This window comes from Maylandia zebra, linkage group LG3 (assembly GCF_041146795.1).
Source record: "Maylandia zebra isolate NMK-2024a linkage group LG3, Mzebra_GT3a, whole genome shotgun sequence".
NCBI lineage: Eukaryota > Metazoa > Chordata > Actinopteri > Cichliformes > Cichlidae > Maylandia > Maylandia zebra.
Window position 1 is genome coordinate 4081674 of NC_135169.1, and position 14106 is coordinate 4095779.

Below are 14106 nucleotides of genomic sequence, written 5' to 3' on the forward strand. Positions count from 1 at the left end.
GCGCAGTTAGCTTGTTAACGAGTTGGCCGTCCAGCCCCACGCCCCACGTCCGCGGTAGCTCGTTAACGGAGATTTGCCGTGTTGTGGCGTTAACGTCATTTCAACGAGATTACGTAATGCTGACAGCACTAGTGGGAACACAACAAATATGACTGCACATTTACGCCGACATCATCCGAGTGCAAAGACAAGTGGAAGCAGACAAAAACAACAAGCACGCATGCTACAAACTTTACCCGAGTCATTTAGACAGCCGTTAGCACATGATTCTCCTTATGGGGACCTGATATGTTTAATATGCTGCTGAGAATATAACCCAGAATAAGCGTCTAGTATAGCTTTTATTTTGGAAAGAGCCATTTCTCTGTAATAAACTCTCTTTTCCAAAGATGAGTGATTTCTCCATCAGATAGATTTATTATTTTATCCCTTTGTTGTTTCAGCAACATTAAATTTAAAAACTGTACGTTTGAGTTAAAATATATATTTAAATGGTAAATGGCCTGCATTTGTATAGCACTTTTCTAGTCCATAGGACCCAAAAGCGCTTTAGACTACATTCAGTCATTCACACACTGGCGATAGCAAGCTACATTGTAGCCACAGCTGCCCTGGGGCGCACTGACAGAGGCGAGGCTGCCGGACACTGGCGCCACCGGGCCCTCTGACCACCACCAGTAGGCATGGGGTTAGTATCTTGCCCAAGGATATATGGCATGCAGCCAGGAGGCAGCCTGGGATCGAACCACCGACTTTTTGATTAGTGGCTGACCTGCTCTGCCACCTGAGCTACAGCCACCCCATATCTATAATTTTAATAAATGACAAATTAAAAAGGCATGAACATTTTTTTTTGTATAGAAAAAATATCGAACCGTGACACCAAAGTATCGAACCGAACCCTGAATTTTGTGTATCGTTGCACGCCTAGTATGTATGTATGTCCGGTGAAGGATCCAAGCTTTAACCTGAGATTTTGGCCTTTCTGAGAAAATACATTTATATTTAAGAATCAATTTAGTATTTAATGACTTGATATCATGTTATTCAAGCTAAAAACCCTCCCCTACTAATAAGTCATCAAAATTGCAACACACGCAGCTCTGACCTTCTTGTGACCTCATGTGACCACATCTAACAGGGCTTAAAAACATCACTGTCAGAACAAAGTATGGTGTTAACCACAGGATCCACTGCTTTCTCTCACCAAGGCTTGAGTATTTTTCATCCTGAGCGTATCTTCAAGTTTCTAGTGTTTTGCATTAGTGTTTGTAATGATGATACAACAAATGGTAAATGGCCTGTATTTGTATAGCGCTTTACTGGTCCCTAAGGACCCCAAAGCACTTTACACATCCAGTCATCCACACATTCACACACAAGGTGTGCTTTAGACAAAGCCCACACAGAAGTAATTCACTACAGTATGTCTGGTTTAAAAAAACAAACATGGCAATATCACATAGACCAGGCATTCATACCAAGACCTCAGGAACCTTTTAGTTTTGTAAACAGTTCACACCACACTTAACACATTACCACAGAAACCAACGAGCCAGTGTAGTCTGCAGAAGAGGTGAGAAAATCAATCACTCACACATTTTAAGTCCAATATTTCTGTCAAACATTCTTGGGGATCTTGTGTGATACTGGTATCGAACCAATACCACACACTACAACAAACGGGTCTCGGCCTTTAATATGTACAGAAACATCCCAGAAACATTTATGTAAAAGTGGAAGATGCTGATAAATCCTATGTGTTTCTATACTTGATGCATTGCTCATAGATATCAATTTCAAGTGAATTCAAGTGAGACTTCAGTCTTATAACACAGAAAGTGTGTGTTTCCTGTTTCTGCTTGTGACCTCGAACAGTACATCCTCAGTCATAACCACAGTTAGTCAGACAAACACCAGTGGAAATAAAACCCTTATAAAGTGGAAGTGGTTCTGCATCTTGAACAGAGGCACCAATATTAGTTTTAATAGCATTAGCATACTTAATATTGTTTGCCGCGAAAAATAAGCTAAAGTGATTTTCTAAGATTAAACATTAAACGTTTTAATATGTATCAACTTAACTGTAAAGTAGCAAATAAGGTGAATATCATTACATAAAATGCTTCACACAGTCTTGTTAAGAGCTTCTGGGGATGCCCTTGATGGTTGAGCTGATATTGCTGTCTCAGTCAATGCATCAAGCACAGGTGGTAATGACCAGGTTGATTGACTTATCAACAAACTTTAAAAAAAGAGAGGAATCAATAAGTTAAGATACCATATTCTTTACATACTGTGGTAAATACTTGTCACGGTTTTGCAGCAATGGTGCAAACCTGTGGCTATTTTCAGGAAGCAGATGCGTGAGAAAAGTATTACTGAACAGTAATGACACCAGTAGCATTTTGTCCAGACGGCCACAAGAAAGAAAGTCAGTCCAGACGTGTAGGCACAGAGAAAGTTTGGATTTATTTAACTGTTTAATGTAACTTCTTTCTGTCTGTGTTTTCTGTATTCATTTAACCTTTAGGTTTGATTTGCCATAAACCAAGTGAGAAAGTATGTGGAATGGACATAACTGCCAAGACATCTTCACTGAGGGAGAGCATTTGTTATGAAGGGAGAAATCCATCCATCCATCCAGCCAAGAGGTCTCTTTAGCCCATGGTCTCCTCTTGGTAGGACATGCCCAGAATACCTTACCCACGAGGTGCCTGGTGGGGATCCTAATCAGATTTCTGAACCACCTGAACCAACTAGGAGGATGATTGGCAGCTCTACACTGAGTCCTTCTGATATGAATGAACTCTTCACTCTGTTCCTGGCTCATTCAAATATCTGACGTCACAGGAAGCAACCCTCTGATCCACTGGGAAACACCCAGAGTGCAGGCATCAAGCCTACAAGAATACCCACCACGTTCTGCTGTATAAATGACATTTTAACCAGGGAAACTATGAGTATGACTCATGTCTCACTTCTTAAGTGGACATTACAGGAACAGCAGCTTTTGGCAGTTCAGTGTTGTCTTCATGACGCTTGATACTAAGCTGTTTAGAAGATGGGTGGATTCACAGAGCAGCTTCAAATAGACTTTGTGACTTGGAGTAACGAGCTCTCGCCCTATGTTCCAGGAAGGAGCAAACTTTTACCAGGTAGGTAAGAAAGATGTGCTGAAACCTATCAGCTACAACTGGCAGATTATTATATTCATATTATATTAATCCCCACTTTATTCCTTTTATAAAAGCATTCGATGGCTTCTAATGAACAGCTGGCTGTTTCATGTCTCAGTTCCTGCTTGCATTTATCTTTTGTTTTTTTCAAAGTTTGGTGTCAGAACAAGAGGATCTGAATCCTGTTTCATTTCTCCCCCTGTTTACAAACACATTAACATAATGTGCTACACCAGATAAAGGATTTCTTCTTAAATGCCTTGAAAAAGTATTTTTTATGTTCTTTTTGGCTTGAACTCACATCCTCCTCCCCCTCACCACCGTGTGGTTTCTTTAACAGGATGTTGTCGCCACTTTTGCTACAAAACGGTCAGTGAAACTGCAGCGTGCAGACGCTATGAAGGCAATTCTGCTTCTCCTCTGTAAGTACAGAACAAAAATTAACAACCAAAACTTCTTGTCACACAATACTGCAAAAGTACTGTAGATTAAAATGCACAGAGGTGTGTTTGAGTTCTTTGTTGATGTATAACTCGTTATAACGTATAACGTTGTTTTTGCTGCACACAGTTCTGTGACAGACTGAATGGCTGTTTTATGAAAGTTTAAAGTTATCAGATGTCTTAAAGTTAAGAGTTGCAAATGAAACTTAGTGATTTCATGTTTGTGTCGTATGACTGAGAGTTTTTAGGAAAACTTACACACTGTGTGGTTTGACTTTGACTTTCATATCAGTGTTGAGCACCTGCCGGACGTCAGCCCAGAGTCGTGGTAAGATTCAAGCCTGTTTATGTCTGTGTGTGTGTGTGTGTGTGTGTGTGTGTGTGTGTGTGTGTGTGTGTGTGTGTGTGTCTGTGTCTGTGTGTGTCTGTGTGTGTGTGTGTCTGTGTGTGTCTGTGTGTGTGTGTGTGTGTGTCTGTGTGTGTGTGTCTGTGTGTGTCTGTGTGTGTGTGTGTGTGTGTGTGTGTGTGTGTGTCTGTGTGTCTGTGTGTGTCTGTGTGTGTGTGTGTCTGCATGTCTGTGTGTGTGTCTGCATGTGTGTCTGCGTGTGTGTGTCTGTGTCTCTGTGTCTGCATGTGTGTGTGTGTCTGTGTGTGTGTGTCTGCATGTGTGTGCCTGTGTGTGTCTGTGTGTCTGCGTGTGTGTTTGTGTCTGCGTGTGTGTGTGTGTGTGTCTGTGTGTCTCTGTGCATCTGCATGTGTGTGTGAGTCTATATGTGTGTGTCTGCATGTGTGTGTCTGTGTGTCTGCGTGTGTGTGTCTGCGTGTGTGTGTCTGCATGTGTGTGTGTGTGTGTGTGCATGTGTGTGTCTGCGTGTGTGTGTCTGTGTGTGTGTGTGTGTGTGTGTGCGTGTGTGTCTGCATGTTTGTGTCTGCGTGTGTGTGTCTGTGTGTGTGTGTCTGCGTGTGTGTGTCTGCGTGTGTGTGTCTGCATGTGTGTGTGTGTGTGTGTGTGTGCGTGTGTGTCTGCATGTTTGTGTCTGCGTGTGTGTGTCTGTGTGTGTGTTATAGAATGTCATTTGCATTTTTATCAGTGTTTTAGACAAAGTGAACTTTTAGAGTCATTGACTGAAAGCACTGAGATGTAAACATTTCATTTCATTCATTTGTAAACATTTTCTTCTCTAATCTAAAGATCTTCAAACTGAACCTCACCAACTGTCTCCTGCCTGCAGAATCAGGCTTTTCTTCCTAATGACACCAACACAGCTCCTAAAGCAAAATGCTAAAGCCCAGTGTTTTCATTGCATTTTCTGCTACTTTATGATTCATATTTACACATTGGAAATAACAGTCAATCATTTAAAAACAACCATCATCACCCAAGAAAACTAAATAAGTCAGTTGCCTCACTGATGAAGGTCCCTTAGCTCCCCTAGCTGTTACAGTATCTTTTACCAAATCAAGCATTCTTATCGTAGCCTTAGCTCAACGCAGACACATGTTTGCCCCTCGGTAACCAGAGATCTGTAAGACAACATGTCACACAGCAGATAAATGTCCGATCAGAGCACAAGAACAAATAACTGCTTTACTTTACTGTTTATTACTGCTGTGGGACATCATAACACATGAGTTTTATTCATTACATTTCTTCTGTGTGTGTGAAGTGAAGCACACCATCATCAGATCTCTTAGACTCATTATGGTAACGACAGCAATTGCAAAGCTCAGTTGTTACACTGTTTCACTAAGTTGGTAACTCTCTGGGTTTTTGATTAATTCAGTGAGTGCATTTATTCACTTTGGCTAACATCTGGTCTCAAATAATAACCCCCCAGAAACAGCACTGAGCTGAAAAATCAGAATTTGAGCATTTTTATTCAGCAAATGTTCAGAAAGCCCAAAAGAACCACATGCTTATTTTATTTAGGCCATTGCAAGGGAAGGAAACAGGAAGTCAGTCGACTTAGGAGGCACGGCTCTCATTGGTGCAGGTTCAACAGAGAAAGGCGCGTTTTCTTTAGGCCAAAGTTTGCATGAGTTTACATGACACCAGAGTTTGTAGTGGAGGAAGCTTTCTCAGCACGGGGTCGACTGTTCAACAACTGTTCACACGTAGGATGGTAACAATGTAAAGTGCCTTAAAAACCACACATTTACTACACTCACCGACTGTTTGTGGATCTGAGTGGATTATGTAGAGATGTTGCTGATGATGTGTTTTTCTCTCCAGGTATGATGGTACATTTCTCACTGATTTTTTTACCAGATCCCAGCTCGTTTTGTTTGTTATTTTGGCCTTTGTTCACCCCAGAGTCAAAGCTTTCAGTTTAGTAACTTGTAAATTTGTTTCTGGGTATAACTTTGGGGACCACGGCAGGGTCACCTTCCTTTTAAACACTTATGCTGTGCTCTGTCAATTGTGTCTCTGTCTCTCTCAGCCTCTTTGAAGGTCACTCCCAACTGGTCCCAGTTTTTCGAGTACGAGCACATCAGTCTGAGCTGTGAGCGGATCGCCTCCGGTGAATGGACAGTGTGGAGATCCCCAGCGAAAAAAGGGTCAGTTTACTGCTTAAATAACAAAAATCACAAAACTGGCATGTTAAAGGAAGAGCACTCTTTATGTTTCACTCAGCTAATTCATCCTTTCACTTGCTGTTGTGCAGGAAGATAATCATTTCTACCAAGATGTTTTCAGTGTCTGAACCTGATAAGAGTCATTTTCAGTGAATTAACCTAACTGCAGACTGAAAGCAAATAAAAGGAGATGTTAAAGAAAAGCAATCAGCAAAACAAAGAGCAAATTCCAGCGGTCTCATAACAACCTGCTGACAAACTGATATTTGACTGGTGATTCAGAGCACCAAAGTACTTTATGAGTGACAGTGAGCGTCAGCAGGCATCTGGCAAAATGCCTGGTTTGAGAATTTCTTGCATAATTTACAACCTTGGACTGTAAAATGATTCCAGTATAGTACTGAATTAGATAATTAGTTTATTCATAAGTCGTCTAAAAATGAAGTTGAGATTCAGGTTAACACAAACGATGTTTCTCAGGTTGAAAGTGTCTGACTGCACATCAGGCTGGGGTATTCAAACTTCCTCTACCTGTGAAATTAAGAGAGTCACACATTCAGACTCCGGGGTTTACTGGTGCCAGTCCACACACGGTCACAGCAGCAACGCCATCAGCATCACTGTCAATGGTAAGATTCATTAAACTGCATTTCAGCATGCCTGAAGGAGAAGCTACATAACTCCTGCTTCCTGTTTCTATGAAATTTAATGTGACTCATTCATGTGTGAATCAGCTCTTCTCTCTCCAATAGACTTTTGCAACATTTGCAACTTTACACGTCAGTGTTTTACAGGGAACTAGTTGTGATAAAGGGAAGCACATCAATATAAACCAAAAAGGTTTAGTTCAGTTAAGTGGACTCATTTTTATACACAACTTGCTTCATTCATTCGGGGCGATCGTGGCTCAAGAGTTAGGTGTTCCTCTTGTAATCGGAAGGTTGCCGGTTTGAGCCCCAGCTCGGACAGTCTTGGTCGTTGTGTCCTTGGGCAAGACACTTCACCTCCCGCCTACTGGTGTTGGCCAGTGGTGCAATATGGCAGCCTCGCTTCTGTCAGTGCGCCCCAGGACAACTGTAGCTGCCTCCACCAGTGTTTGAATGTGAGAGAATGAATAGTGGAATTGTAAAGTGCTTTGAGGGGTCCCGAAAAGCGTTATATAAATGCAATCCATTATTATTATTATTCTCCCATTAACACAAGCACTATTGACTAACTTGATATTTGGCATTGAGACTGGTGCAGTCAGGGATTGAACCACCAGCCTTTTGGTTGGTGGTCTGGCTCAGGGCTGCAGCTCCAAACAAGCCACACTTTTGCAGTCTAACATTAAAGTCTGTGAGCTGTAGCTCTTTGATGTGTTTCTGATCAGCAGCGACCTGCTCTACTTTCTGTGCCACAGCCAACCAGAGCTAATGTTCCATGTTATGTCAGTAAGCTCTCTGCATGTGGAAAAAATGATCTATAATGCTGCACATTTCTTGTTGCATGGGGCTGTTCATGATCTGTTTTAGAAATGGATGGCTGATTGACCTCTATGAGGCTGGTAGCTAACCTGTGCAGTGTTAGGTTCCCTAAACTGGGACGCTGAAATAAAATCATTTTTAAAAGCAGATAAATTACATTTTAGCAATACCAAAAATGATCCCACTGGGCCTGTTGAATATCAGTTGTGTATGTGGACGCAACACCCCCAGTCCTTCTCTGTAAACCACAGTGACCTAATTTCTTTCCTGCAGAGATTCAGAGATAGCTGATTTTGTTAGCATAATTGTTCTAGGGCAGTCACCTCTTCCCTGTAGGCTGTCTCCTCACCTGATATCACACAACAACATATTTCATTTTTCTGGAGGTTTAGAGAACCCAGTGATCCTGCTGAGTCCTGCTGCCCCTGTGGTGGAGGGAGAGAACATCACTCTGCACTGTAGAACAAAGAATCCCTCCAACCTCCCTGCTAATTTCTTTAAAGATGATCACCCCATCAAAAGTGAAACTGCAAACCACACGACCATCTACCAAGCATCTAAAGCTGATCAAGGTTCCTACAAATGTCACATAAGTGGTCATGGGGAATCACCATCCAGCTGGCTGCTGATACAAGGTAAGGAACAAAGTCATTTCTCTAAATAACAGCTGTCTGCTTAAGCTGCTGCCTGTGACATGACCCAGATAAGTGAATGAATGGATGCAGACAGCTGTATAAAGACATAGTGAGGGTAAAGATGACTGAAGAAGAAACATTCAGTGCATCCTGGGACTCCCCCAGCAGCCTACACCTAAATGCAGCTTAACTAAGGGAGGATTCAGGGTAAGAGTGGACATGCAGCCAAAGTCCACAAAAGTCATAAAGCCAAAGTAACTTGTGTTTTGCCCACATACACCGATGGTGATCTCACAATCTAAACTGGCATTCATCAGGATTCATTCAGTTCAAGTATGAACAGGACGGCTGTGAGTATGCTGAAGGAACATCCTAAAAATCTCTTCTTTACTCTTGGATTTGGTTACCTGACATCATGTATTTATTAGGATTTGTGTTAATTAGAAAATCTTATTGTAAAACTAATTGTGTTACCAGTCTCAGTGAGATTCGTAGCACTGCAATACATCATCCAACACGTTGCTTTATATGTAATAATGTGTGCCAGTCGAACTGGGGTTTGTAAAGGTTTAAATATATATGATTTTAAAATGCATATTATATTAATATTAGTTGTAATGCCTTGCATGAATGGAATTCTGATTGGGGCTCAGCAACATAATAAATACATTAATTGAATTTTGTTGCATTTTTTTAGTGTAAAAAAGTTTTGACACGTGTATCATAGAAACAAAGTGAATAAGCAAAACAGAAGACGTCTCATAACAACAGGAAATGTGAAAACATTGAATACAGCGCACATATTTTAACACACTGAGTCTTGTTCTGTCCCCAGATCATTCTGACCTTCCCACTCTCACACCGTCTCCCAACTCCGCTCAGATGTTTGAGTATAAGGACTTGAATCTGAGCTGCGGCATTCAAGGATGGACAGTCAAGAGATTCAGCACCTTTGACAAACAAGTGTCCCGATGTGAAGTCTGGGGAAAAGCTACTTCCTATGGTTGCATCCTCCACAAAATCAAGGGGCTCGACAGTGCTGTTTACTGGTGCGAGTCTCCTACACACCAGCGGAGCAACTCAGTCAACATCACAGTTTATGGTAGGAGCGGGTTAAAAATCTAATTTGAAATAGAAGCCCTCAAAATGTATACGAATGATTGGAAACTAAACACGTAATAGTCATGCTTGTAAAACACGTGTCAATGTTGTTATAACAAAAATGGTTAAATGAACACTTTTTGTTTTACACACAAACAGTGGAGCTGTACAGCTTCACAGCTGAGCTCAGTGGATGGATGCTTTACTATGAACAAACATAGTCGAGCTAAACAGAAAAAAACATGCATTTCTATTGCTTGTAGAAAATAATAGTTTCCAACTTCATGAGAATAGGTTGGCCAACTCTTCTTTACAGCATTGTTTCAGTTTATTAATGTGCACAGCTCTCTATCTTAAGATCCCACAGGGTTGCAGTCGGGTTCACTCCTGGACTTTGCATAAGTCACTGATACATTTGATCACAGAAGATGTCGTTCTTAAAATCCTGTAACTAAGTTTAAGGATGTAAATTCTCCACTGTTATCTTCTCCAATGACATACGCCAACACAATGTAAAACAGCTACCTAGACTCCCACAAGACTGATTATCTTGTTAGTGTTGCATTAAACAGCTTTCATTGAAAAAGCAGGCCTCAAATCAGAAGTGCATGAGTCCCTGGTATAACTCACAAAAGTGTGCCTTAAAGCAGATAACCTGCAAGCTGTAGAGAAAAAGGCAGCTCACTATTCTAGATCTTCATTTAGACTGGAAGAAGAGTTTGCTGCTCTATAATAAAAAGACGTCTTAGTATTTGTCACTGAATCAAGACAACAAAAACAACCCCAGGTTTCCTCAGGTGACCACAATATTTTAATACACAGAGAAGAACATGCAATAGAAATTAAAGGTACTGCACTGCAGTGCTCCGAATCATTCCATATCTATCTAATAAACTCTGTTTTCATGTAGATTGATATCTCTCTTCACACACAAAGGTTTATTATGAAGTTCCACAGGGTTTAGTGGTGGAATCAATTATGTTTTTCCCAAATATATTTTTCCTATCATCACTTTGGTGCAGATAATACCCAGCTTTATCTATCCATGATGACACACACTGATTAGCTAAACTGCAGGAATTTCTTAAGGACCTGGATGAGCTGTAATTCCTTGCTTCTTAATTCAGATGAAACTAAGATTATTGTAATTTGCACTAAAAATGTTAGAAACATTGTATTTAACCAAAATGCTTACTCTGAGTGGGATTACCTTGGCCTCCAGTAACACTGCGAGGAGTCATTTTTGACCAGGATATGTCCTTCCATGTACATATTAAACAAATGTATAGGGAAAGTGCTGCATATCTGCAAGAAACGTTCATGCAAAAACTAGTTCAGTCATTTATTACTCAGAATCTGCACTGCTGTAATTTATTATGATCAGGATGTTCAGATGACCCACAATGACAGTGACTACTGTTGTAAATTACTGCAATAAAAATGAAACCGAATTGAACTGCATCTTGTAGAAGTAGTCACACTTGCTGATGATCAAATAATCAAGTGCATTTAGTAGCACCTGCCCAGAATACTTCCTCACCCACTGTTTCTCTATTCTGGCTTAATTTTTTATATGTCATGTCATGTAGTTCCTCTGAGGTTTTACTTACTTAATTTTAAGAACTTTAAGGAATCATAATATTTTATGTCCTGATACTTGAAACCTTAGCAACTAAGGAAGGTTTACTTTCTTTATTTACACTGATTTTATCTGCCTCTCATCAGACAGTGCTTGATAAATAAAGCTGAATAGCATGTTCTGATACATGGCATGTACTCGTGTATTCAAACAATTTGTTTTTATCTCTCAGAACGAGAATATACTCCAGTAATCCTGCAGAGTCCCGTCCTCCCCGTGATGAAGGGAGATAACGTTACTCTGCTCTGTGAATCAAAGAACAGTCAATCCGACATCCCAGCAACTTTCTATAAAAATGAATCTATTATTGGGACTGCGCCTAGAAGTCACATGATCATCTATAACGTCACAAAGTCTCATGAGGGCATCTACAAGTGTAACATGAGTGTGGGAGTGTCTCCATTCAGCTGGCTGTTCATCATAGGTAAGGACTGAAAATCCAAGGAATGACATGACTGGTGACTTTGGTCTTTTTTCTTTGATGTGTATTAGACACTGTTCATCTGTGGTTTAGAGAGAAGATAAAAAGAGCTTTTTTCCAGCAAGATCTTTGTTGTTTGTTTCTAGATCCTGAAGATCCTGATGCCCCCACCTCAGATCCTCACAAAAACCTGTCTTCTCTGGGAGTACTGCGCTACATCTTGGTGTACTTCCCATATGTAATTTCCACATTCCTCATGGCTTCTATATATCGCATGTCTGCAGGTAACACTGATCATTATGTTCAAAAATCACCCATTCATCTCGTAGTGTTGGATCTATAATCTTTACCAGAATAGAAAAACACTGGTTACTGAACATGAATATTTTTGTCATAAGCCAGAGTTACTATGTAAAAATCAGAGAATAACCAAAGTTATTGCCGTTTTGATGGAGGTTTGATGTGCCTGAGCCACATTTAATTACAGTTCACACAAAAGTCGATAAGAAAAGCAGGAAATTGGCAGACGAACTGGCCAACATCTACAGAGACATGTTTTCAGGGCTCTTAATCTACCAGTTTCCCAGAAAACTGGGATGATGTGTAGAACAGCATCAAAAACAGAAATTCATTATTCATAATTCATTATAAGTGCACCTGTATTTATTTTGTTTTTCACATCAAAATTATTTGTATTTGAACAAGGATAGCAAAAGACTAAGACATCTCATTGTGGTTCGATTTTCACTACTAATCGGGTTATTTAGGGACATGATCGATATATTAGATGATCTCATAGAGGCTTTGTGTTTCAGAAGCAACCCTTGGTAACCTCCAGTCTCTGTGTGTTTATTCTCAAACCAGTTGCTGAGTGGTTGTGAGATCAGTCACATAAAGGGTGCTGCATCAAAAACCTTCTTGCTTTGGACACTTGTAGATTGCAGTGGTTGCCCAGATGCATGGAAGATGCAGACTTTGCCTTAAAAGTAAAAGTTACACATCATCTGGTTTCTGTGACACTTTTACCACAGCTTGGGAAGTATTTGGCATTTATTTGGAGAAAAGTTAGTGTCTTCCTTTCAAATTATAGGCAACGTTTGCAATGTGCTAGTGACCAAATTAAATACAAGGAGGTCCTCAATGTATAGCTTTTTACAACCAGCTTCATGTTATGGACTGCCAGCAACTTTATCAAATCAGACAAATCACTTTTATTGTCACATCACATGTGCAGGTACATTGGTACAGTACATGTGAGTGAAATTCTTGTGTGCGAGCTTCACAAGCAACAGAGTTGTGCAAATACAATAACGTAAACAAGAAAAATACAAGAATGGCTAAATCTGAAACTAATAAATATATGTACAATATATAATAGTATATGCATTTCTGGATGTGTATACTAAATATTTTTCTACGTTTAGCAACCACTCATTGGGTCACAGAATACACATTATTCCAGAGGGGGTCAGTGAGTGGATTAATGGGACCAATGGGCTAATGACTCAAAATCAATATACATAAGGGAATAAATGAAAGCTTAAATTTAAAAGCCATGATCTTCAGGCCCTCAGGCAGCACTGCAGTAACGTCTTGATATTCACATGTCCTGGCTTAGGTTTGGAAGTTGTTTTAGCCACATGTTAGTTTTAGTCACTACAATCTGCAATTCAAATAAAGTCTAATACAGTTTGGCGGTCCAGTTTTGCTGTCTTAACAGTTTCCATCCCACTTTCTGTTGGCCCCAAATTATTTAAGATGGCGACAAATAGAAGCTCAAATCTATCGTCAGACAAGAATAAGTTAACATCTACAGTCGATGTCAAATTAAGTTCAAATTAAGAATGTATTATTCAAAAGAAAAATGACTTCTTTATATTTACAGTTTGTTTCATCACTGTTGTCATTTCTTACTTTGCGCCTAACAGGCAGGAGCTCACATGTTTCCATAACGATGCCTCCACCCACCGAGGAAGATGAGGACCAGTCGTATGATGATGTCATGGCTGACGTCACCACTGAGCATAATTTCTAACTTAAACTCTTTGTCATGTTTTGAAGTCCATGAATTTTGTTGCATGTTGTTTTTAATTTTTGTATCAATAAAGTTTTTTTTTTGTAAATTCATTGCTGTGTGTTTTCTTTAGTTTACATCTTCGACCTCTTAACATGAAAAATGAAGCGGTGCTTTCCTGGCAACAAACGTTATCAGGGTTAGAGGTGAGATTTTATTTATAGGATCTATTTTTAGGGCAAAGGGAGAATTTAACTGTTAGTTTCAAACTTTACTGGGTTGAAGAAGTATATTCAAAATGAATAGAACCGTGATGTTAAGCTGCCACCTGCTGATGGCTTCTTGTCACTGCATCTCTGAGAGGTGACTGTGGAGCTACAGCAGCAAACTGACTCTGAGATATTAAAGATGGAGCTTTATTAAAACACCACCAGACTTTATGCCTGACTTCAAACATACATGTGGCTTAAAACTGATGATGCATATACATGTATATTTTAGTTAGTTGGTATTTAGTTGTGTGAAGGGAACCTGCAAAGTGCGGTGTATATGACAATAAACTTCTTGAATCTTGAATATTTTTTTAATGTAATGCTTACACCCCACGAAACAGGCCGTCTGTTTTTTCAGT

At 40.0% G+C, this 14106-nt stretch overlaps 1 protein-coding gene across 2 annotated transcripts; it reads left to right on the plus strand.

Moving 5' to 3' along the window:
- The first annotated feature begins 3543 nt into the window (after positions 1-3543).
- On the plus strand, positions 3544-13552 carry LOC101471062 (Fc receptor-like protein 4). Of its 2 annotated transcripts, none has more exons than XM_014407611.4 (9): positions 3544-3601; positions 3915-3950; positions 6064-6181; positions 6680-6828; positions 8052-8300; positions 9136-9402; positions 11213-11464; positions 11608-11745; positions 13390-13552. In XM_014407611.4, exons 1-9 carry the CDS (start codon positions 3577-3579, stop codon positions 13494-13496), a joined length of 1341 nt encoding a protein of 446 aa, XP_014263097.3. In that variant the 5' UTR covers positions 3544-3576; the 3' UTR covers positions 13497-13552. The 2 variants fall into 2 exon arrangements, with proteins under 2 accessions (XP_014263097.3, XP_014263098.3); XM_014407612.4 differs by having other exon boundaries at positions 8058-8300.
- Positions 13553-14106: the final 554 nt, after the last annotated feature.

Bases quoted from the DNA above. Each gene is read 5' to 3' on its own strand.
- LOC101471062 (XM_014407611.4), top strand. From the start codon at position 3,577: ATGAAGGCAATTCTGCTTCTCCTCT. The intron at 3,951-6,063 runs GTAAGATTCAAG...TGTCTCTCTCAG, and splicing joins GACGTCAGCCCAGAGTCGTG to CCTCTTTGAAGGTCACTCCC. The intron at 6,829-8,051 runs GTAAGATTCATT...ATTTTTCTGGAG, and splicing joins CATCAGCATCACTGTCAATG to GTTTAGAGAACCCAGTGATC.